This window comes from Vanessa cardui, chromosome 24 (genome assembly GCF_905220365.1).
Source record: "Vanessa cardui chromosome 24, ilVanCard2.1, whole genome shotgun sequence".
NCBI classification, from domain to species: domain Eukaryota; kingdom Metazoa; phylum Arthropoda; class Insecta; order Lepidoptera; family Nymphalidae; genus Vanessa; species Vanessa cardui.
The window spans coordinates 6,731,570-6,758,778 of NC_061146.1; the positions used below are offsets into that span (position 1 = coordinate 6,731,570).

At 33.6% G+C, this 27,209-nt stretch overlaps 2 protein-coding genes across 4 annotated transcripts in view; both read left to right on the plus strand.

The window, feature by feature from the left end:
- LOC124540300 (RNA-binding protein fusilli) overlaps positions 1 to 27,209 on the plus strand; it is a 121,604-nt gene that overhangs the window by 75,551 nt on the left and 18,844 nt on the right. For all 3 annotated transcript variants that reach the window (XR_006967130.1, XM_047117779.1, XM_047117777.1), the window contains exons 3-6: positions 745 to 827; positions 6,111 to 6,286; positions 12,936 to 13,025; positions 14,291 to 14,345. Coding sequence is in view for 2 of the 3 variants with exons in the window: in XM_047117779.1 (XP_046973735.1) it covers positions 745 to 827; positions 6,111 to 6,286; positions 12,936 to 13,025; positions 14,291 to 14,345 (404 nt within the window). In the remaining variant the exon portion in view is untranslated. The remainder of the gene's footprint in view (positions 1 to 744; positions 828 to 6,110; positions 6,287 to 12,935; positions 13,026 to 14,290; positions 14,346 to 27,209) is intronic.
- Positions 9,416 to 12,584, plus strand: LOC124540301 (zinc finger BED domain-containing protein 4-like). Its single transcript, XM_047117780.1, has 2 exons — positions 9,416 to 9,732; positions 10,011 to 12,584. Exon 2 carries the CDS (start codon positions 10,017 to 10,019, stop codon positions 11,958 to 11,960), a length of 1,944 nt encoding a protein of 647 aa, XP_046973736.1. The 5' UTR covers positions 9,416 to 9,732; positions 10,011 to 10,016; the 3' UTR covers positions 11,961 to 12,584.

The following is a 27,209-nucleotide window of genomic DNA, read 5'->3' on the forward strand; positions in this document are numbered from 1 at the left end:
TGTCTTTATAATTCATCTCGTACTCAGCGGAGAAGGAAAACATCGCGAGGAAACCTGCATGTGTCTATCGAAATTCTGCCACATGTGCATTCCACCAACCCGCATGGACCAGCGTGGTGGAATATGTTCCAAACTCTCTCCTTAATAAAGAGAAGGTCTTATACCAGCAGTGGGAAATTTACAAGCTGATACTTTACTTCACTACTCTCGAACGATATGCTCTATGTTTGGGTACTATAAATCCTGACGTATACAACACTGTATAATGTATATATTCAATAATATTACTTTTATAAACCGTATACACGAACTTGGTTGAGAATTATCTCGTAACCCAAGTTCTACCATGTGAAATAGGTTTCAATTATAATACACAAATGCCATCAAAACTTCTCACAGAAATCTTTGTTCTTTTTTTGTAGTTATTATATTGTTATTTAACTTATTTTATCTTTGAAATTCTTTTATATCGTCGCTTAGTTCTTTTTACAAGTATATATAGTGGTCATCACCATCCATAGAGAATGGTGACAATGGCCCCCAACCTTGGGAACTAAGATGTTATGTCCCTTGTGCCTGTTACACACTAACATTCAAACTGGAACACAGCAATACCAAGTGCTGTTGTTTGGAAGAATATCTCATAGATGAGTAGGTAACTCAGATGGGCTTGCACAAAGCCCTATGCTACAAATGTTAATTTTAAATGATACAGAAGTTAATTTAAACCTGTGTTCGTTTCAGTTCGACGAGTTCGTGCGTTCGCTACAAGTGGACCCCCACTCCCCCCTCTTCAGGCTCGTCACAGACGGACAGCCGCCGCTCAGGTGAGTCTACATTAGCATAATTTTATTATTAATACTTAATCGACGTTGCATATAAAAGACTTAATGATATCATTGTTTCCATAGAAAAATCTTGAATTTGTTCATTAATTTATTATAAGATTAATATTAATTAAAAGACTTGTAGTTGCCGCGGTTTTTCTCGCGTTTTAGGGTGTTGGTTGTCACGTGTCAGGCAAAAAAAGTAGCCTATGTCCTTTCTTGGAGTTTAAGGTTGCTTCATACCAAATCTCATATAATTCGGTTCAGCGGTTTGGTTGTGATATTCTAATAAACAGATATGTTATACGCATACTAAACAATAGGAAAATAGTGTGCCGCGCCGGGGACCGTTTATTAAAATAAACAAGTCAAATTTCGTTACAAGTAAAAAGGATAGCTTGATAAAAACAAAAGTAAAAGGGATAACTAGATGTTTTAAGTACGCAAAACGTGTTACTACGTAATTATGATGTATTATAACGTATTACTATGTAAAACGATTTAAGGCAAACGTCCCAATTGGGACGTTTTCTAGTCTTCACTTTTTGCGCTTTAATAATATATCTGTTTACTAGAACATCATTGGTTGTGACCGACAGACAGACTGACAGACGCAGTTACTTTTACACTTATAATATTATAATAATATAGATTAGCAATATTATTTTATACAGAATATATACATTTAATTGTATAAAATATTATGACGCTGACTGACGAAAATTGTCACATTGAATAATAAACGCAGGTAGGTACATGCTTTGAAACACACCTGAACAAACTCAGTTGATGTAATTAGTAATGCATTTATCAATAAAAATAATTTTTATGTTCATTAATTAGTCCAAAGTTATACGAGTCGCTATAACTATGTACTCAATTGTCGAAAGCGTTTATACTTAACTGGCGACCCGCGCCGGGTTGCAATACTGATACTAAATATACTAACATTTACATTACATTAGAAACATCTAAAATTATATGCTTTTACTTTTTGTCAATGTGTTATATACAAAAACGTTCCTTTCGAAACACAACTATTTAAGAAAACCGCATCAAAATCCGTTGCGTAATTTTAAAGATCTAAGCATACATAGGGCTAGCGGTAAACGACTTTGTTTTATACTATGTAATGTTGTTATGTTATATCAATATATATACTACGACCAGTTAGTTTAATTCAGCCCTCATATTATGTATATCTTTACATACATGAACTCCTAAGCGTTGATTATAAATAAGACGCGTTAGGAGGCGTTGCGGCGCCTTCTAATGACGATGATAAAGCTTCGTTTTTTTTTAATGTATTTGGTCGAGTGATTCTCTTTTTCTGCTATTCCTTTCCCTGTTGACATCACGACGCCATTCGACCTACCGATCTTTCTTCTATAAATAACATAACCTAAGTGAAAGTGAGATGGCCCCGTCGTTAAACGTGAATCTCAGGCGAAGATAGAGGGTCTAACTCTATCCAGATGAAAATCCATCTTAAAAACCAATTTATAGGTAATGTAAACCGTACATGCCAATATCGTAACTATTAAAAACTCTTTTGTTTGATTGAAAAAAAAAAAACTTTTTTTTTATAAATTTTACAAAAACAAAATAAACTTTATTCAAATGGGCTTTTACAAGCACTTTTGAATCGTCATTTAACAATTAAGTGAAGCTACCACCGGTTCGGAAAGTAAATTCTACCGAGAAGAACCGGCAAGAAACTCAGTAGTTACTCTTTTTCAACATTTAAAAAAATACAGTCATGTGAGTTAATACAATTATTTAAATTAATATATCCTGCCTGGAAGTCAACAGGTATTAATTCCACGCCCTTTTATCATCTACAAAATCTTGTATCGAATAATACGCCTTTTTTAACAATGTATTTTTTATAAACGATTTGAATTTACGAGACGGCATCGTTAAAACGTTCTATGTATTCTGTCAAATGTCAAATCTACGTCTTTTTAAAAGCGTCGAAAATCACAGCTCCTAAGAACTATAAAAAACCAAATAATCCAAAAATTATACATGTACATACAAACATACGATTGACCCCCGGTTTAATTATATGTATGTAATATATGTAGATAGTAATCTGCCCCTACATCAGGAGTCAGTGCTTACTGTGAAAAGATTTTGTTAATGCCTATCGAAACTTGGAATCTATTGACTATTTTTGTTATTTAAAAATTTACGGTCTCGTCTAACGATCTGTTTGTTAATTCTGTGTTTTAACAATGGCTGTTCATTTATGTATATTATTTAATTATTAGGATAGTTTTTTGTATGTTTTAGAGAGGTAGGTAGACTGACGCATTGGCCTCCAATCGTATATGATAACTGTCTTACCAATTTAACTGAAACTGTCTTATCAATGTGCAACAAGCTTTGGTAACTGTTTACAACTTATATGCGTTGTGGTCATAATTACATTGGCTCACCCTCTCAACTGGAACACGAAAATATTAACAATAGCGGTTTCGCAGTAGAATATACGATGAGTGGTATCCAGACAGACTGACCCCATGGCCAGTAAGTAAAAGTAACAACCAGTAACCCAGTGGACGATTACCACGTTTCCACTTAAGATAGTTACTGGAGATTATTCCACTCGGTTCTAAGATGAACATATATGGAAAACGTGAGTTAAAATTCATGCGAACTGTGTTGCAATCGCAGCTTGTTAGAAATATGAACAAAAACGGTGAATGTTTATAAAACCACAGATTATAAGTAACATTAAGTACAGTCAGCAGCAGATATGTACATATCAACTCAACAATACATTTATATCTATTTAATAACAATCAGTTATAGTACGAAACAACTTAGATGTAGCATCGGCAAAATTCGTAAAACCGATCACATCCTATTTAAGTACGCTATACCAAATTATCAACATTTATTTCTTGTGTGACTATGATCTTTACACAAACGTAATAACTTGAAATATCATAAGACAATGCACTTGCTTTTTCGGGTAGAACTGACGCCAGAATCTATAGCGACGAATAGCGTCGAATGGCGCGATAGGGAGCCATTTCTATTGATTGTGTGAATCGGCAGTAATCGGTTTTATTTATTTTTTGCTTTTAAAAGTATTCTATATGTAATTATAACTTTATTTATACCCACAGTTATATAAACACTAATCTAAATGAAAAATAGCTACCGAACCTGTATATGCTAAATACCTGATGGTAAGTGGTCACCATCACCCATAGACAATGACGCTGTAAGAAATATTAACTATTCCTTACGTCGTCAATGTGCCACCAACCTTGGGAACTAAGATGTTATGTCCCTTGTGTGGCATACCCTAGTAATAATAATAATAATAATAAGCATTGTTTGATCAAATCAATGACTAAATTGACGCTGTCTCTATTTTCATATTTCTTAAAAGACATGTAACGTATTCATATTTGTGCCAGGATTATTTTCAAATAATACGAGCTACGATTTATTACTTTTAATGTACAGCAAGTATTTATTAATCCATAATTCTATCTTCGACTGTACTAACTGCTAGGAGTGTATGTGGTAACTTTTGCGGTTACGCGTAGAATTAGCTCAGCTCTAGGTATTATATATATACAGACTAGTATTCGGCCGCGGTTTCGTTCGCGTTTTAGGGTGTTGAGTCATGTGTTAGGCAAAAAAGTAGCGTATGTCCTTTTTTGAAGATCCAGTTTGCTTCATACCAAATGTCATCAAATTCGGTTCAGCGGTTTGGTCGTGAAATAGCAACAGACAAACAGAGTTACTTTCACATTTATAATGTTAAATATAGATATATGACATATGTATAGAAATGTAACATAATAATATGTGGTCATATTTTAAATTTGGAATCAACTATTTTCTACGGGGTAATTCTACTAACGCTGTTAATGAAAATGTTATCGCTATCAAAATCAAGTTCAGCTGTTTTTTAACCGACTTCAAAAAGGAGGAGGTTATCAATTCGTCTGTATTTTTTCTTGAATTTATCTTGATCGACTGGGAAAATTCCAGCACTCTTGGAGCCATTTATAGCTGTATCAATAGACGAGCATCGATTAAAAGCTTTTGTAAACTGTAACTTTTGCTTCAGGATGGTTAACCATATTATATTGGTTTCGCATTCTCTGCTGTGCTGTGTAGTGGTCCATGGAAGGTCAAGTCCAATGGCTGCGTTCTATGCAATGCAATGTATCCTACGAACAAAGAGATCGCTACAACCGAAGTTAGATCAGAATAGAACCGGGAACGTACCATATATTAGTAGAATTACCCCCAGAGGGATTTTGCAACTATGTCATAATTGACTACCGCTTCTGCAATATCGACTAATTTTTTTGTCATTTAAAAGATACAGTCTGCAAAATAAGTTGCACAATGGTCATTACACTAAATAGGTGCAATTACATTAATCATCTCTGTTTAAAGTTACGTAACATTTGTGGTCAATGATACATACACCCATGTTGTATGGAAGAAAATTTCCATTCCATTGAAAGAATAAATAGTCAATCAGAATAACACTAGATGAATATTTAGCATACATTATATGACCACTTTAAAAACAATTATTTTACGAGCTTTTATTTATGTTCACTTGTTAAAACAGTAAAGTAACAGTCTGTAAATTTCCCACTGCTGAGATAAGGCAAAGGGTCTGCTTAAATAGGGTGCAGTTATAGAAGCGCGCACAGGGCGCCTAAAGGCTATTTACGACACTGTTTGAAAGAGTCTTAAAGTCTTTTAAGTGACTATGAAAAGTCACGGACATATCGTATCGAAGACATGGTGCGTCAACCATTTTCATGGGATGCTTGTTATCAGACGATAGCAATGTTTGTTAACCGAAACACAATATTGATTTCATAGATGCAATCACGGGATGCTATTTGATCAGATATTATCATTCTTATCTGAGTTCCGTCAGATTTGTCGACATTAAACACAGTTCATTCACTTTAAAGTCCAATAGGTAATACTGATATAGGTTTCATATAACGTTGAGGAAGCTTTAAAAACCTCTTACTTGGTGGTAAGAGTTTAGAGCTTAAACCGCTTAATATATTTTGATGAAATTTGTTATCGAAATAGCTTCAGTACCGGAGTAGGACATAGGGTATTATTTAAATTACTCCCTAGAGGGGGTAAAATGTAGGATTTAGGTCTGTGTGCTATAAAGGTAAAGATTAAAACTTCCGCCCGGTTATCGCCGCAGTTCAACTAGTAATTGATAATATTGGGAATTTATCTGCTATATTTATCTCCTGTCTCTCTTTCCAGACAATGTCTCCACCCAGAAGCATGCAGCAAGGAGCTGACGCTGCCCACGTACTACGCCCGCTTCCACGATCTCCGCAAAGAGTACGTGCGCGCGTACACCCTGCGCGCGGTGACGCGTGCACAGCCCGCCCCCCCGCCGCCCGACCACCCGGGCTCCATCGTCGACATGGTTAACTGTATCCTTTTACAACACTAACTAAAACTAAACGTAACTAGAGTTTAGAGTAAAGTATATATGTACAGTTGATTTCTTGTTTTTTTGCCATTACATGTATAACAACAAAAACGGCCTGGTAAATTTCTCACTGCTTGGCTAAGGCAGTCCCTTTGAGGAGAAGGTTACATGTATATTTTTAAATAATTATTCATTTAAACTTTAGTCTAATAGCGACCCTTCCCGGCTTCCCACGGGTACTTGATATGTATCGTTGTATTATATATATGTACATAAAATAATTATAACTTGTAGCATATGTGTTATTCTGATGTATAACAGGTTGTTTGTTTTATGTTGAACCAAATAAATTACAATATAGCACTCTATCACAGAAGCTTTAATTGCGTAAGATCTCTTGCTATTCAAATGGAATATGTTAAAAAAATCCGTTGTTCTGTAAAAAACAAACAATTACTTTACGAATAAACATATATGACCATCCTAAATGGGGGCGATTAACTCAACTATACACTTCTGCCTTTCGCTGCGAAATTATAGCATTAATGATTTTGATTTTCAACATTCGCCTATAAACGATCGCTTTTTGTAAATATAGAATATAATTACGTGCTCTATACACAGACAGTTTTGCGTGTGTGAGTGTAGAATAAAAAATACGCACTCACGCATAAAATTTTATGACTTATGAGTATATATTGTTACATAAGCCCGGTAGGTATTTATAATATTATATTTAACTAAGTTTATTCATGAAGTTCCCGCAGTATGATAAGTACTTAATATAGAAAGCTATCGAAAATATTCCATTAACCCGTTCGATGAGGAGCGCGGTCTCATAGGCCTCGTATGGACAGTCGAGTGTCACAACCCATTAACGGTGAATGAAACACATGAACTGCTGCGTGTTGCTATACTAGTTTATACTTATGTACAGTCAGAGTAAGAAAACCTTCATCAGTTTTCAAATTAATTCCTTTATCAAGTTTTAAACTCTTAGTACCTTTTGAATCTAAACATCAAATCATTGCGACGCAATATGTCATTCTCGATCGGTAAAGCAGATTATCGCTCAAACTAAGCACACGAAAATAGATCTTAAGGTGACGAACGCGTCGTTACCCCGACTGTACATAAAAAAAAAAAATCTCTGTCGTGCTAAGTGCAATCTATTTTTGATATATCGTAGGAAAGTGATAAATAAATATATTTATGTTTTCTACTAAAAACAGAATACTATGGTTTAACTACTTAAATACTTACGTTAAGTTTCTTAAACGTTACGGGGTCTGATTATCCCCGTACAAGTATTATGATAATTTTCATACGAGGTCTTAAACACCCCATAGGTACCATAGAAATGGAAAAAATTAAGAAGCAATGCCGCTGTTAACGTGTTAAGTATAATCGTTCTTGCAATTATAAATATATTAGACAATCGTATCGAAGTAATTTCGTCGTTAGATAATAATATTATAATTAAGTAATAGTTAAATTTATACAGAAAACCGGATCCATGGCGCTGCCGTGACGTCAAGCGGCTTAAAATTTGTAAACGGAATAAAAATTGGCCATTTTAATCGAGCAATTAATATTCAAACGAAATGAAACGAAATTACTTTTAAATCTTCATATATCACTGTAAAAATTAAATTTTTTTTAACTAAGTATAGTACGACTCGCCTTAGATATAGCATCGGCAAATTCAATAAAACCGATTACTGTCGATTCACATAACCCATAGAAATAGCTCCCTATCGCGCCATTCGACGCTATTCGTCGCTATAGATTCTCGCGTCACTTCACAATCGCGACGTGTAAAATTGGCGAATATATTAGGTCGTACGATATTACAAGTTATTACGTTTGTGTAAAAATCATATTCACATAAGAAATAAAAGTTGATAATTTGGGATAGCGTACTTAATTCGGATGTGATCGGTTTTACGAATTTTGCCGATGTTACGTCTGAGTTGTGTCGTACTATACATTAAAATATTTGGTTAAACATTCGAGAGATTTTGTGACATATAGAACCTTTCACGACACTTGAAATCTGTCCAAGATGTATCCAAGAAAAAGGCTCGTTTTGCGTATGGTTGAATTGTTTCCGAGGCGAATATTAATTTAAATAATTGTATTTTACTAACATGACTTTGTATTTTTAAATATTAAAAAGGAGTAACTACTGAGTTTCTTGGCGGTTCTTCTCAGTAGAATCTACTTTCCGAACCGGTGGTAGCTTCACTTAATTGCAAAATGACGATTCAAAAAGTTTATTTTAATTTGATTTGATAATTTGAACGTAAAAAGCAGATTGTAAAGTACGCTTCGTAACTTTCGTATTTAAATATATGTGATGAATGATTTAATCTTATATTTTAATATAGTATATTATATCTGGATAGAGTTTCATGTAAAGGAACTAGAACAGTTACGAAACGTCATTAAAGTACACTAAAGTAAAAGTAAAGTAACAGCCTGTAAATTTTCCACTGCTGGGCTAAGGCCTCCTCTTTCATTAAGGAGAGGATTTGGAACATATTCCACCACGCTGTTCCAATGCGGGTTGGTGGAATGCACATGTGGCAGAATTAAGATGAAATGAGACACATGTAGGTTTCCTCACGATGTTTTCCTTCACCGCCGAGCACGGGATGAATTATAAACACAAATTAAGCACATATATATAGTGGTGCTTGCCTGGATGTGAGCCGCAATCATCACTTAAGATGCACGCGTTCTAACCACTGGGCCATCTCAGCTCAGGATAGCATTAAAGTACACTTTACAAATATGCGTGTGCTATTTCTTTTACTCCACTTTCAACAAATTCGAAACACATAGCAACTCGAGAAAGTCATTGCGACATTGACTAATAATTATAACATTACAAGGATATAAGTATCAAAATAGCAAATCAATCTCCAAAATTTGACGAATGTGCTACGAAGAATCTTAATTAGAAATACATATATTGATATCAAACTTGTTAAAGCATTTATATATTTATCCTTCCAATCGAAGAAGAAATAAAGATAAACGAATTAAAGATTTACGTATTCCATTATTAATAATATTTAATATATTATACGACCAAATACAGAAGTACAGTTTTTGATGAAAAAAATAATGTCCGACCGAACTTTCGGTTTCGGTTTCGGTTTCGGCCGAGTTTCGGCCAAAAATCAAGTTTCGGCTGCAGTTTCGGTTTCGGCCAAAATCGGCCGAAACTTTTGCCGAAACCGAAACTTATCTCGCAAGGTCACGCACGTTCGCATAACTTCGTTTTTCGCGGCAAAGCTGTGTCGTAAGCCGTCGGCTCTGTTCGGGAATCGTCGTGTGCCGTTCGGATAGCTCCGTAGTAATGCAATAAAACTTAGTCAGTGCGTGTGCGTCCGACGGAAACATTATTTGGAGGTTATGTTTTGATGGAACTGATAACATGTAAGTTTTTGTTTTGTTTCTGTACTTGAATGATTTATATAGTTAATTAAATAATATTTAATTAAATATTGAATAAATATTGAGTCAATAACTGTTTTGTTGTTATTAACAAATGAAGCCACATGTAAAAAAGAAATTGTAAGTAAGTAAATAAAAAATGTGAAGTGTTTAATTTCATAAATTACATTTTATAGGTAATCTTATTCGAGATTTGTTTTTCATTCCGATGACCTATTGTCCGATTGTTATTGTTACGGTTTTATTTTTAATTGTTTCAGAGTAAAATGTCACAACGAGAAAAAATAAAAAATCCGATTTGGCAGTACTTTGATAAAAGTATCAGTGATACATCAAAAGCTGTTTGCAAGATATGTAACAAGTGCTATTCATTAGGAAGCCACGAAGCAAAAAAACAAACATCACATGGACTGAAGTTGCATTTATCAAAATTTCATGACCATGAATACAGGCAAGTACAAAAACGTGTCTCAGAATTGAATGATTACAAAAGTGAAGCAAAATTGAAACGAACAGACTCGAGTGCATCGTTGAAAAAATCGAGCGCAGATCAGTCAACTCTTGTACAGTCAACTATCTTAAGTTTGACTTCTAAACCTAAAGTTGCACTATGGCCTGATGATCATGAAATTACAAAAAGGATTGACAAAACTATAATGGATCTGATTATCGTGGACATGTTGCCTTATAGTTTGGTGGGAGGTGAAGCATTCCGCCGTCTTAATTTATGGGACCCTCAAGGAACTCGCAAATATCGCTTAAAATCTGAAAAATATTTTAGGACTTCTCTAATGCCCCAAACATATGACAGAATCAAATCAAAAGTACAGGAGTTAATGGCACAGAGTAAGTGGGCAAGTGCTACTACAGACATTTGGACCAACGCGAGTAAAACATGTTCACTTCTTAGCTTCACAGCTCATTTCATCGTTAATGATAAACGTCTTAAAGTGATTTTAGGTGCATGTGTTCTAGAACAAGACCACACCAGTCAATATATCGAAGAAAAATTTACAAGTATGGTAAACGAATGGGGTTTGCAAGGCAAGATTTTTCTAGTCCTACGTGATAATGCCGCTAATATGGTTCGCGCGATGCGTGATCAATATGAATCTGTAGGATGTGTCGCACATACTCTACAGCTCGTAATAAAACAAGCGCTATTTTCAGAAAACGAAATAAAAGACCTCCTAAAGAAATGTAGGAAAATCGTCGGCCATTTCCATCACAGTGAGCCAGCAACCAGGAAATTGAAAGACTGTCAAAAGCAATGTGGATTGCCAGAGCATGCTTTGGTGCAAGACATTGATGTGAGGTGGAACAGCACCTATTTGATGCTGCAACGACTTTTGGAACAAAAAAATGCGGTAAACTTATACTCTGTTGAACATGGTAAGATTGATTCTCTTCAATCAAATGAATGGGTCATTGCAAAGAACCTCACATCCGTATTGTCATTTTTTTATGAAGCCACCCTTGAGTTATCATTTGATAATGCATGCATTTCGATTGTCATACCTTTGATATCGTTATTAAACCGGAAATTGCAAGTTCGCTATGAAAGTGACAACGAAATGATGACCAAGATGAAAAATTCACTATACGAGTCCATGAACAATAGATTTTCATCAGTGAAAAAACTCCCTTCGTTGATGGTAGCTACACTATTGGATCCAAGGTTTAAGTCTAAGTACCTCAATTCCAATGAAGTAGACATTGCTGTTACAGAGCTAATATCTTTCTTGACCGAGTCTGAAGGCAACAAAAAATCATCCCGCACCACTGATAATGATAACGCCAATGATTCTGTGGCTTCAACTTCAACATGCGTCCCGCAAGCTCACAGCATACAGCAAGAAAAAGAAAGTCTTTGGGATGTGCACGATAATACGTCTAGTCAAACAGAGACCACAGAATCTGAAGAAGGCACAAAACACTTTCTAAAAGAAAAGATTCAGTCTTACCTATCGGAGCCATTATTACAACGTAATGCTGACATATATAGTTATTGGAACTGCAGTCCATATCCTATATTGAGAAGTGCTGTTTTAAAATATCTTTCAGCTCCACCTACCAGCGTCCCGAGCGAGCAGTTATTCAGTGCAGCTGGCCAAATATACTCGGATCGTCGCAATAATTTACATGGCGAAAATGTAGAAAAACTGCTTTTCATGGCGTACAATATAAGACTTTTCAATTATGAGTATTAATAATACGAAAATCCAAAAAACAACCCTATATTAAGAAGTTTTTATATTTGATTTTTTAATTGTTTTCAATTTAACTGTTTACTATAGTTTAATAGTGAGTTACTTAATTTTAAATATACCTAAGTATAACTGTCCTGTTAATTGTGATCTAGTTAAGTATCTTTGTTATCTTATCTTAAAATATGTGATTTTTGATTATTTTTTTGTTGAGACTGAAACTGAGTGTAAAACTAATTTTAGTTATTATTATTTTTAGGCCTATAAGAGGTACCTAAAAAGACTGATGATTATTCTAAGTACAATCCAAAGTATTAAATAGAAAGATCTCAAAACTTAGTATTTAGTGAAACAGTAACAATTACTTATTTGATTATATTTATATTGTCAACTGACATACAATTTTGCTATGAGAACTTACTTTGAAAAAGTATTAAAAATGTTATTAAGATTTTTTAATATTATATTAAATAAATGATTACAATACAAAAAACTGAATTAATATACTGTGTTTCCACTTCATGCCCTAATTAATGCAAAATAATGGTAAAAAACACCAAATTTCAGTATTTTAAGAAATTTTATACTTGACCATGTGAGTTTCGGTTTCGGTTTCGGTTTCGGCCGAAACTGAAGCCACGGCCGAACATTCGGTTTCGGTTTCGGTTTCGGCCGGAAAACCAGTTTCGGTCGGACACTAGAAAAAAAACGTTATAATACAACACTATTATACTTGACTACTTATAACCACTTCCATTTGATCACTATAATTCCAGTAATAATTTTTCTGAGAGTCAAAATGCATATATTCGCCAATCCATAACGAATATCATAGATTATTCAAGACTTTCGACCAATAATATCGCGTCGATTCGCTGTCAAATTTGTTTATTGACCTTAACTCCTCTTGTGATTGGTTAATTTTAAACACTACACTTGTTAATATTTGCAAAGGAATATGAACCTTATCGTGTACAGATTTAGGTATAACGCCGTACGCTGGTGAGAATTTTTACGCGGCAGAAGTCAAAGATATGGCGAGTATTATACAAAGGATAATCGCGGACGGTAAGTTCAACGTTCTATAATATTTTTAATATTTAGAAATACCATTAGCTGTTTAAGTATTCCATTTATATATGTACTTGTGAAACGCCCCGACTTCGAATGAGTGCAATGCTGTTGCTAAATATAGTACAGAATGTCTCAACGACCCCACTGACTTCGTTCTGAGCCGAGGTGTGATCTTATAGGAGATACCCTCAGGACGAACTTTAAACCCGAGCTCAGCGCTCAACTTCAGGGCTGAGGATTTTAGTACTCGCCCGAACGTCCGGTGACGCTGTAAGGGCCAGTAGGGTCAACATCAACACTTCACACATAAACAAAACTTACAACTTTAACAGTTTTTTCATCATTAGACAATACAAACCACTTACGTTTTAAATCTGTAATATCTTCGAAAATAAGCCATTATTTCTCTATATTGTACGTATTATCAACATAAATCATCCCCTTGAATTAATCTATCTATAAAAAAAAAAACTTTGTTGTATGCTATGTAAAGATATATATGTATATTATTAATTTTATTGGTGGTAGCCCGTTTTGATTGATACCGTCCACTCGTCATATGTTCTATCGCAAAAACGAATACTTTGTATCATGAGTTTAAAGTAGCCATTGCTACATGCACAAGAGACATAATATTTTAATTGGTGACGCTTTGACAATATAAAGATGTTTTTCCGAGCTATGTCTAATAGCTGTGACCACTTAAAACAGCCAATACATTGGTCCCCTTACCCATGTTATAAAAACACAAAAGTGCCTCATTAGCACGCTGTTAAAAAAAAAATGGCCGTACGGGATGTCTTGCAGATGTTAAATATAGATATTTATGGTCATTAAAAGTAAATTCTTCTTGTGTTGCTCTTACTCGGCTAGACCACTGAAATTAATTTAATTAAATTGGCATTAAGCAAGTTTGAAATCCAAGGGAGCACAAGCCTTACTTAAAAAAAATACAAAAACAATAATAGCTTTGTATTTAAAATCTTTTAAAAGTAAATGAGTAAATACTGATTTCCTCGCCGGTTCTTTTCGATAGAATCTACATTTCGAACCGGTGGTAGCTTCATTTAATATAGTTTGTTAAATGACGATTCAAAGTGGTAGTGATTTTGCTGATTCAAAATATTTAGATTCAATTATATATTTTATAAAAGTTTGTATTAATTAATATTAGTGTAACAAATGAAAAATGTATTAAGTAATATTAATGTTATTCTAATTCTAGAAAATCATAAATTTAATTTGTATTCATGTTCTAGGTTTCAGATTAGAACTGCCTGAAACGATTGACCTTGTTTTGGAGACTGGAATTTGGTAAGTCTATCCATTGATTGATTACTTCTTTAAATTAAAATGACAGGTATTATTCATGCATATGAAATTAATTTAAATTTAAGTTCGCCTGTTGAAAAATAATAGCAAAGTATAATGTTAAAAAAATATTGCTATTTTTTATTTTGCTATAGAATTCATAAGTTTAAATACCGTAAAAAGTAAAATCAAGTTATACACGACGGAACAAAATAAGAAATAATTCTTATTTGCCAATAATTTGATTCTATATTATGTAGCGGGTACTCATATGCAAGCTCTAAGAGTTATTTATTTAAACAATACAGTTTAGGATATTTACGGCCCTTAGTCGAGTTAATTCATGCAAAGCAGAATAACAAAGGTTAATAACTGTAATATATGTACTAAAACGGGTTCATTTCCTTCCGTAGAGGAGAATACTAAAACTATATTATACAGATTTATAAAGACTGAAAAAATAAATTATTTTATTAAAGTAAATTATTTGAAATTACAATTTTCATTCCAATGTCAAAATCTACATTTGGCGCCAAATTCATTACCTTGGCGCCCAATTTCGTTTTGATTCCTTTACACTGTAAACGGTTTCGAAATTCTTAAAAAAAAAACATTTGAATACACACGAAGTTTCGCAGGAGAACCACTAGTTAGATTATTATTGTTTTTAATTCTTAATATCATAGACAATTTATAGTTCTTTTTTTAAATTCACAAATACAGATAACATCGGTTTCAATTGTTTGCAAACACTCAATGCTCTTGTAGAATAAACTTTGAAGTATTTACGTGTATCTATTATCAGACGATTGACGTACTGTGTATATTTACTAACGTTTTAAAAATAAACGTAATAATTCACAATTTGTTTTTATTAATTATAAGATTATAATAGATATTTAATATAAAGATTCTTCGAACAGTTTTTGTAACAATACATGTAACAGCAGTTGGATATCACTAGACCGATTTCATTTAAACTTTTCACATCGAAGTTATGATTTTGCATTTACATCGGTAGCTTTTTTTGACGACCCATGGTGAAGTAGCATGTTTCCGCTCCGAGGTCCCGGATTCGATTCCCGGCCGAGTCGATTTTACAAAATTTTATTTGTTTTCTATGTTGTTTTGGGTATTTGTGGTACCATCGTTACGCCTGATTTTCCATAACATAAGTGGTTAAGCTACATACATTGGGATCAGAGTAATGTATGTGATGTTGTCCAACATTTATTTTCTCGCTATAGTGATGGGTACCGGATATACTACGATAAATTCATCATAAAAAAATCTCGATAAATTCGGTAGCAACCCATGGTTTAAATTGTAAATAATCTGATTGTGAGAAATAGAAAATATAGAATGCACCTGTGTGCAACACACACACATGTGCATTGGTTACAATTACAATATTTAACGATAATGGTCGTTAAATAAACAAGCAGTCGTTCGTATTCCGCATTCGGTTCGGTTACTGAGTGGTTCAGTAGATCTCTCCCAGTCACGAGTGACCTACGATTTGATCTTTGATCCCGACATGAAATCACGACTAAGAGTCTTCCATAGTTTACGCAAGTAGAGGACGCCCGGACGATAGATAACAACTATGAATGAAAATACATTTTAAACTTTTTTTTCTTTAATAATTGTATGCACTTACGTCCTTCTTATTTTTGAAGTATCTGTGTGTTTATTTTGTTATATAGGTATGTATATCCCGCGAATTCGTAAGCGTTTGAAATTAACAAAAAGTTATTATTGTACCCTAAGTTACTCCGTATTACATTAGCTATCTGCCAGTAAAAGACACGTTAAGATCGGTCCAGCCTTTACAGAGATTTGCCGGGTCAAACAGACAGAAAAAAATTGCTATTATATTTGTAAAAAACCGCTTATTTTAATATTACAAACAGACATTTCAATTTTATTATATGTAAAGAAGATGTATAGATAAAACTAGGTGGTATGTGGTCAAGATCTTAGTTCGCAAGATGTAAACAGTCTTTAGTCGCAGTGGTAAACATTTACCATTAAGCCGCCCATTTGCTGGTCTGCTGAGATGGTCCAGTCGTTAGGGCTCGTGTATCTTAACCGATAATTGCAGGTTCAAACCCAGGCAAGCACCACTATTAATTTGTGTTTATAATTCATCTCGTGCTCGGCGTTGAAGGAAACAATGTGAGGAAACCTGCATGTGTCTAATTTCATCGAAATCCTGCCACATGTGCATGCCACCAACCCGCTTTGCAACAGCGTGGTAGAATATTACAGCAGTGGGAAATTTACAGGCTGTTACTTTACTTTACTACTTTGCTGGTCTGCCTACGCTACCATCATACGAAATAAGACGCAAGCGTGCTGGAAATACCCGAAGTATTAATAGACCTTGAAACCGTACTAGAGTATACCGTCGTAGAGTCACCTTGTCAAACCATTAACTTAATAACAGAAACAATACCTGTTTCCACATTTTGACTATTAAGACTCGTCAACAAATAATCATATATGTTAAATACATATAAAACAAAGTCGTTTACCGCTGTCTGTCCCTATGTATACTTCGATCTTTAAAGTCAAGGCTTTTTGTAATAGATAGAACGATTCCAGAGGAAGGTTTGTGTATTTAATACATGGATAATATAGTAAAGAAACGCTGACAATTTTAGATGTTTCACAATAAATTTTGTAAAATATTTAGCATCAGCATCACCCGTTGAACTAGCGACCCGGTCTGGTCTAATAGCTAGATCATAAGGATACAGACTCCTGTTTTTAAATCTCAAACCTCAATCGAGCCAAGAAATACTTAGTGGCTAGTTGAGTCTATTATTTGGTAGAGTGTTATCTCATGTGTTGGTTGGTTCTCAAAACTTGTAAAAAGCTTTAGCACCAAGTGCGTAAATAAAATTATAATTATTTTACCTTTGTTTCACGACCTGAAGTCACGATGTATTTCTTTGCATTATACAATAATAACAATAGTTTTTATTGCAAACCATTAAATAATCTCCGTAATCCAAACAAATAAATAAAAAACACACAAAAACGTTAAAGCTAAAATTACCATAACTTTTTTAAAAGTAAAAAAGTTGCCAAAGATTAATTCCAAGTCTTAATTACTCTCAAGTCATTTTTCATTCGAACCGTCAACTTGAACCATTACTTGAAGCAATACATATATATACATATATGTGTATATTATACAGTCCTCATAGTCTCGTCAACACGAATCTGACCACGTGATATTAACATCCAATAACATCAACGCGTTTACCCGATACTTTTATAATCAAATAAGCGACTTTTAATCAAAATTATTATACGGGGCCCTCAATATACATACATAAGCAAAGATTTAAAAAAAAAAAACATTTTTTTTATTTAACAATTGACAAAATTAAAAAAAAGTGCAATAATTTTTTCTTTTGTGACAATTTCTTTTTCCTTTCCAAAGGCCCCCAAACAATTTTTGATACGGGGCCGTCAAGGCACGCTACGATTCTGATGTACATTATATGAGTAGTTATAACATACAGTCACGTTAGCTTCACGTTACGCTTTTATCTTAATGAGTGATCATCTGTAATCTCCCATTCATTCTTATCTTTCCTCTAATAAACTTTCGAACTGCGGAATCTATACTTCACTAATTACATTTGCGATTTCCTTAAAACCTCCTTGCATAATATGTTTAATCTGTAAAGTTATTTTGGTGAAAAAAAAATCGAAAACTATCGAGATACGAAACTTGGACTCATAATTATGACAGGATAAGGGATTATAGATATATATAATACATATAGCTTATTGACGTAAGTCGGTTCTCACTATGTGAAGTGGATTTTAAGAGAATAGAATCTGTATACAATATATTTGCATAACAGTAATAAAGACAAAATATTATTTATAACATTATAATACAGAACAAAATCGCTTCTGCCGTCTGTACACTTAAAACTTATAAATTTGCTTCATTAATAAAAAAATAGCAAGAGGGCAATTTATATCTATAACACACTTATTATAATAGAGAAAAGCCGGGTATTCCAAGTTTTCCAACCCGGTGAAAACTATTTTATTTTTTAAATAACTTCCTCAATCTACAAATTGTGTATAGACGCTTAATCTGCCCGTGTATAGCCGGCGCATATCAATAAAATCTTTTCTAACCGATATAATAAATTACTTAAAGTAATGTAAAGTAACAGCCTGTAAATTACCAACTCTTGGGCTAAGGCCTCCTCTTCCATTAACGCGCTCAGCGGTGAAGGAAAACAACGTGAGGAAACCTGCATGTGTCTAATTTCATAGAAATTCTGACATATATATAATCTACTAACCCGCATTGGAGCAGCGTGGTGAAATATGCTCCGATCCTTCTCCTCAAAGGGAGAGGTAGTCTTAGCCCAGCAGCGGGAAATTTACAGGCTACAGGCCATTACAGGATGACGTCGGCATAACTAAAAGCCATTAGACTCAGAAATAAATTGAACGAATGAATCCACTAACTTTTAGTCATTTCTGGTACATTGTCATACAGAATAAGATCCAAAGGAGTTGCTTCTAGTAATTAAACAACACATTTAAATATTCCTTGTAACGCATGCGCAATAGGTACTTATTCATATTACGACAATGACGTGAAATCCAGGCTTGTCACGTTAGATTACATTAAAAGCGAGTGAAACTGCGGAGCGCATCTAATTACATAATAATACTAGCCGATCCTGCGTCTACATCCCCAAAATTTATAAAAAACTTCCAACACTGTTTCATCCTCTTAGGGCTGAAGTATCCTGAAATCCGTTCTTGACGCACGTTTACATCCTAAAAGGAACCTACCTGTAAAATTTCAAGTTTGCAGGTAAGTTTAAATCAATTAGTGAAATTTCGCTTATACATATATACAGATATAAAGTCGCCCGCGACTTTGCTCACGTTTTAGGGTATTGGTGGTCACGTGTCAGGCAAAAAAATAGCCTATGTCCTTTCTTAGAGTTTAAGTTTGTTTCATACCATATTACACAAACAATTCGGTTCAGTGGACTGGTCGTAAAAAGGCGATAGAGAGACATGAGTTACTTTCACATTTATAATATTAATATAGATAATAATATATATTAGAACCTTTGAATCTTGTAGTATAATGTATGTATATTGGTTTAGTATTATTTATTATTAAAACGCGTATTGAAGCCGTATTACAGAACCATTGACCGTTTTAAAATAAATCATCAATCAATAAATAAATTCTGTCACATAATAAATTAAACTACAAAAAAGGTTCAATATGATAACCTCTAACACTATTAAAAAAAAAGTAATACATAAATCGTGTCAGTATTTTTTGCTATCGACGAAAAAAAAAACGTAAATGCAACCAAAGACGATAACTGCTGCGTTGTAGAGCTGAGTAAACAATCCCCGTACCAAGAAATCAATGCAGCTATGCATCGCTATGCTGTCGCTATCCATCATTAGAAGCGCTTGAACAACACTTGAAGCGCTTTATTATATATTTAACACTGATTTATAATTAAATGAGAAGCATAATATACTAATATAGGTCTGGTACCCCCACTTTGAAGTTGATAAAAATGTGCAAAAAGTAATTTTCTAATCTTTAACATATTTTTTACTAACGACTCGCCCCAGCTTGTTATACTATACACATTTTATTGTTTCCTTACTATATTGTCAATGTATTATATGCAAAAACCTTCCTCTCGAATCACCGTATCTATCTAAAAGAACCGCATCAAAATCCGTTGCGTAATTTTAAAGATCTAAGCATACATAGGGACAGACAGCGGTAAGCTATTCAGTTTTATACTATGTAATGTAGTCTTGGTCTAATGTCACACTTATAATAGACGAGGGCTGTCAAAAAAAAACACTTTTGTAAAACGTGTTTTTAATTTTTTACGTGGATGTGTGACAAGACTGTTTTGTCATAAAAAATCACTGCAAGTTATAGGGAACCGTTGAACAATATGATCTCGAAGTGTTACACTTCCATAAACATAACCTGGATTTGTCATTTTGGATATTGAATTTGGAGATATCATTACACGTGAGAACATTTTAAGGTATCAACCATTGAAATACTTTGTATTGTTGTGTTTTGCTGAGTGAGCTAGTGTAATTATAAGCACAAGGGGCATAATGACTTAGTTCCCAAGTCCCAGTTGCGCATTGAACATGTAAGGTTTTGAGATGTATGATTATAATTTCACACAATGTATATATAGGCGCTGGTGACCACCATTAGGTAGCCCATTTGCCCATTCACCTATCAAATTAAAAAGACTATGAATGGAAAAGAACTGAATATCGTATCTCACCGAAATGTTGGAAAACGACTTACGTTGATACACCATTTTAGACTTACGCTAGTTTGAGACTTGTATCGTTTTAAAATTATAATTGTTTACAGTCAATGTCACATATTACCTTTTGATATATCACGATCATGTTCTGTGAGTTCAGAGTTGGTACAATATCAGAGGAGCAGCATGGTTGAGCCACTTATAGAATTGGTTTATAATTCGTGGTAGAACTTAACAGATTAGACAGTTGTCTTTTTCAGGATCCTTTTAAATAAAAATATAATATAATATTTATAATAAAATATAATATGATATTCCTATTTCTGAACAAGAATCTTGAACCTTTCAAATGTGCCCGAAAGAGCCTATTTGGATAAAGTATATTTAGTTTTTTATTGGTTATAAAAAAAATCGTAGATTCTTCTCGGGTCCTGTGTTTATTTTCGAACTGATAGATTTTTGACGGTCATCTAACAAGTGTTACCCTTTCATATTCAGTAAAGAACAACTTTTAATAAGGTTCAATGTAATTATTTCTCGAATTTGGACTGAAGAGCGAACATAAGTAGTATAAAATCCCAGTTCTTTTTAGTAGACAGATTTTAAATTGTTACACCAAAAATTGTAAGCATATATATGAATAAAGTTTATTTATATGTAGTTGTTTGAACAACACATAAATCTTATTATATAAATTCAATAAAAATCGAAATAGGAATGTCGTATCTCCCTAATACTAATTTATTTACCCCAAAAGAATTCAACCCACTCAATGTCGTAAGAAAATAATTACTAAAATAATATTATAGTACCGATTGACACATACGTGAAACTCTTTAATCAGCTATATCTAAATACAAGTCATAATTCAAACAAACATATTGCTCACATATTTATATAGTTCCCTTCGTTATCAGCAAAGAAATGAAACTAAGTTACTTGGTACAAGTCGTATCGACTCCTGCGCAAGCGCAAGCGTCACTAATCGCATTCTTAGCCCGACCGTCGAACAGTGCGGACGTCTTTTAAGTATTCCAACGTTTTCTTATCAAATTTTCACGTTACCACACGAGGTGAAGTGGGGAAAAAAAATCGCGCTTAATGTGTTTCTAAGTTGACGGGCACAAGTGTGTTTTCTGTGATATTCTTTTGGGACTAGCTTTTATCACTTGTCGAGAACTTCAGATAAGGAGGTGAGTTCTGATAGCTTTAGATAATTAGTTCGCCTCTCCACTGATATTGGATTTGAAATGCCTATTTATGTGCTTAAAGAACACTTTGGAATCGTTTTATTTTAATATTAATGTTTCTTAGTCTTGAAAACAAAATCGAGTGTAATTTCGATCAGTATTTAGTCCTGATTAATAACTATACATGCAAGATATACAGCAATTATTTTCCAATGAGTAATTTAAATAATATTACATAAGAAACAATCCCACAGTTGTAAAAATCATAATCGTTTCCCACTGTATAAGCATTTTTGAAAAATGTTTAGAGACTTTATATCGAATAAATTGAATAGTTTTTGCTACATGTTGATGTAAGTCCGAGTGTGAACAAACGAATTGTCAGATTACGTGAGAAAATCTCTGTAAACAACAGAGGTGCTCGCGTGTATTATGCAAATCGAATGTTATAACGAGTAAATAGCAAACAAACGGTCCGCGAACCCTAAAAACGGCGTGGCGATTGAAAACAATAAAGTCCGAATAATCTTAACCCTAAAACGTTGATTTACGAACGTCAACGTAGCAGTAACCCGACACCCCGAGCGGCTCCTAAACTCTCATTACAATACCACGTTTTGCAACGTCAAACGGCTGTCGGAAACAAAAGGGACCTTTGCAGGCAGCGACACGATTCGCATACGACGTTTATTCATTTATATCTATGGCACATTGGTGTAATAATTTCCAACGTCCAATGTCAACATTGGATGCAATTGGTTTCATTTTTTTAACTTGTTCTGATTTTAGTAAAATATCACAAATAAGTCCTTTATATTGCTCATTTAAATTTGTCACTATTTGTTTTGTGCAAGCCCGACTTGGTACCACCCACTCGTCAGATATTCAGCCGCCAAATAGGAATTTTTGGTATTGTTGTGTTTTGGTATGAAGGGTATTTGAGTCACTGGAACATAGGACATAATATGTTGGTAACCAAAATGTTGGTGGCGCATTGGCGGAGTAAGGAATGGATAATATTTCTAACATCACCAATGTGGTGACCACTTAACATCCCTGGCCCATATACCAGACTTACCTATTACATCTTGAACATGACCTTACATTATCACAAAAACCATAAATTATTTCGACCAAATGTTAAATGTCACGAATCTTGACATGTGAACGGTCTCTATATAAAATCGTAAACAGAGACGCAACGCTAGGCTTGAGATTTTTTCGCTGATTCAAAGCGAGCGTGTGGCAAAGATATTATCGCTATTGAGCAAGACGTGTGACGAATTGTTACGATTAAAATATATACGAGTAATAATACGGTTATTATTCTATGATTTGGTCGCGTTTGAGACAAATGAGTACGATTAGCGGTGTAGCCATTGATGCTTAATTATCACACGTTTGAAATTGTCTTACGAGAAGAATTGTAACTAATGTCGGAAAAAATGCTCTCCTACAATTGCCCAATTTCGACTTTCACTGTATATTCCATTAAAAACACGTACATATTTGTGTTACTGGTTAAGATTGTAAACAATTATGTTCTAGTAAACAGATATGTTATTAACGCGCAAAAAGTGAAGACTAGAAAACGTCCTAATTGGGACGTTTGCCTTAAGTCGTTTTACTTAGTAATACGTTATAATACATCGTAATTACGTAGTAATACGTTTTGCGTAATTAAAATATCTAATTGTCCCTTTTACTTATTGTTTTTATCAAGCTATCCTTTTTACTTGTAACGAAATGTAAAATAAACGGTCCCCGGCGCGGCACACTTTTTTCTGCTGTTTAGTATGGGTATAACATATCTGTTTATTAGAATATTATTGATTGTAAAGATATACAGGGTTATTGGTAATTCGACGTATTCCCGTTAAGAGGTGATAGGGGTGACTATTTTCATTAATTTTATAAACCTATATAAACTCTCACTAGAACCTTGGTTCGTGCCTACAGTTTCAATGATTCGTCTTTCAAACTGGAGCAAAACAATACTAGGTATTGTCGTTTAGCCGTCGAAAATGCGTTGAGTGATACATAACAGTATAAATAAAAATATAAATTACTAACACTGTATGTAAATAAATCAAGGAAGTAAATTTTAATCTACTTCTAATTATTTTCGTATTGATTCGAAATTAAGGACGTTGTTATTTCGGCGATAATCTTCACATATGAAGCGATGTTTTCCGCCGTCTGTACGCACAGATATTTTGATTTATGCAACGGATTTTAGTGCGGTTTTCATAAATAAATTGAGTGATTCAATCGATAAATTACTTATCATTCGTTCTTTACGTTCAGACTGTATGTAATTCATATGATAAGTTTTAAAAAATATACTATTTTGTTTAATATATACCGATAATCAATACTAGTATCATTAAAGCTTAAGTAAATCTTTCTATCTGCTTGTTGTTCTTTCACGCCAACATTTTGTATGTGAAACAGATTACTAGATCTTTTAGTGTATTTATAAATATTTTATTAACTGCAATATTAAATTCAAATATCGGTAGTGTAATAGTGTAAATAAAGGGTTTACGGGTCAACCAGAGATGTAAAGTACTAGGATCGATCCCAATCCCTTGGGTCCCTCACTCCTAACAACGGATGAGCTAAAAAAAGGTTTAAATGGGAATATTGGTAATTCCTTAATAGAGTATAACACTGTTAATTTAAAAAAAAATATAACCCACTCATTCGGAAATCAGATTAGATGGATATTATAGATTTTTCCAGTTGTCTACAATACAATACAAGAAACTCAGTAGTTACTCTTTTTATTTTAATTACAGATTATGCCACTAAAGAATTTTATTTTATTAACATAAGAATTAACAACATTAAATGCTTAAATGTATACAAATATGAACTAAAACTAGTTACTGTAATTATCTTGTCACTAAAATACAATTAAATTAATACATATTCTATCGACAAGTTCACGCTTTTTATCGTTAATTTATTATTTTCGCTATAATGTAGACACTTCAATATGATAATATATGTCTAATGCTTAACTTCCATGGGATACATGGCGCTGTTGTATAAAAATAATACCATATGGTTCGAGAAACATAACCGTGCTATTGTCTGAATGTTTTGGCGGGAGTATCAGCGCTCATTGTCGAAACTTCAAACGGCTGCCACTAACTGTTTAAATAATATTCATACTACCAATTCTAAATTCAAATATAGCATCAGTGATTCAGTGACAAATAAGAATCCCAAAATGACCGATCTTACCTATAGCACATTCATTTGTTTTTTTTTTTTATAAGCGAAGTTTTACCAAGGAGTTTAAGTATTTATTCTACGCGCGCGTTCTACCATTAACTATTTTAATTAGAATTTTTGAAATTCTTAGCTTGTTTCATCTTTAGTGTGTTAAGAAAGAGCGACTTCTTCTGGCATGGGAGCTCATGGCACTCAAAATAACTCTCTAGTAATTCAAATCTTATTAAATGTATATGATTGTCGAACCGGATAATTTCGCATTTTAGGCTGGTAGTCAACTTTTAGGCTAAAGTATTTAATCCATGGATGCTAAGCTTACTTTATATAAATTTCATCAAATTCAGTTCTATAGTTTTCCGTAAAAGCAGATAGACATACTTTTGCATTTGTTGTATTAGTATACCAATAAAGAAGATGAAGAGTTTGTTTGTAATATTACGAATCACGTGGGCGAAACAGTAACAAAAATCAAAAACATACTTTATACAAATAACATTTTACAAGCACTTTTCGTCATTTAACAAATTGTATTAAGTGAAGCTACCACCGGTTCAGAATGTAGATTCTTTTGAGAAGAATCGACAAGAATCTCAGTAGTTACTTCAACGCTGTTCTCACGGGGAAATTGATTAAATTCGAATATTATTTAAAACAAATATTAACATATAAATGAATATATAAAAATATACCGCTGTATTATTATAATAGATTAATACTCAATTTGATTTATTCAAGTGGCTTTGAATATATTCTAATATAGTTTCGATTCGAAAATGTTTATAGTCGGTGCGTGTTTTTGCATTTCAGCTAGAAAGGTCTCGGGTCACTCGGAGATATGAGGACTTGCTATCAACTTGACATTGACGATATCATGAAGGAAGACGTTTACGTAAAATATGACATATATATAATAAACATGCAATCTGTTACTAATTTGCTGTCGATTTCATACATATACAAGTATTCAACTGTAATACATATACTCTATTAAGAGCCAAGATGTTCCAGTATTTGAAACTCGTGTATCTTAACCGATGATTGCGGGTTCAAACCCAGGCAAGCACCTGAATATTCATGTGCTTAATTTCTTTTTATACTTTATCTCGTGCTCGGTTGTGAATAAAAACACCGTGGGAAACTCGAATGAGTCTAATTTCATAGAGATTTTGCCACATGTGTAGTCCACCAACCCGCATTGGAACAGCATGGTGGAATATGTTCCAAAAACTTCTCCTCAAAGGTAGAGGAGGCCTAAGCCCAGTTGTGGGATATTTACAGGCTAGTTTTGATGTTACTCTATTAAAACCATAAGAAGAGGTGCTAGTGTAACTACAGGTACATACCATCTAAGTTCACTATGTTGGTGGGTTTCAAAATTCTTAAAGCAGCAATGTCAGTGCAGTGATCCCAAATACCATCAAGATTTCTCAGTTTATCTATAATCTATTTAATTGGAAGTAGAAGTATGCAATCTGTTCAATAGCTCAGCTGTATTGTATACTAGAGACTCGCCCCGGCTGCGCACAGGTACTTTATATGTATCGTTATATTATATCAAAATTACATAAAATCATTATGGATTGCAAAATTTCCTCCAAACCCGTTTAGTAGCTTTTTCGTGAAAGAGTAATGAACATACATACATGCATCCTAACAAACTTTCATTATTACACTATTTCATTTAACTACTTATAAACTTTAATTGGTTTCGATGACAGCTTCGTAAACGTTCAATATTTCATTTTTCGCAAAATTATTCCGTAGTGTATTCCACGCTCTCGTCCATGATATTGCGTCAATTTGCTGTCAGATGTTGTTTATTTGGTTTTTTCTTGTGGTTGGTTGGCTATAGATTTATTTTACCCAGAAACAAGTCGTTATATTTCGTTATGGACATTAAATAAATCGACATTAGGACAGATGTGATGAAAGTTACTGTCATGTAAGACCAGTCCACCACCAACTTTTGAATTTGAATCTTAATGAATAAATATAACATTCGAAATTTGAATCTAAAATAAACCGTTGGTATATTTTTTGACAGTCACACAAGCAAGTTTACTGCATAAAGATTTCGTATTTGTATTCAATAGTTACAGTTTTAC

What these genes read in the sequence shown, in the direction of transcription:
- LOC124540301 (XM_047117780.1), top strand. Translation starts at nt 10,017, where the DNA reads ATGTCACAACGAGAAAAAATAAAAAATCCGATTTGGCAGTACTTTGAT.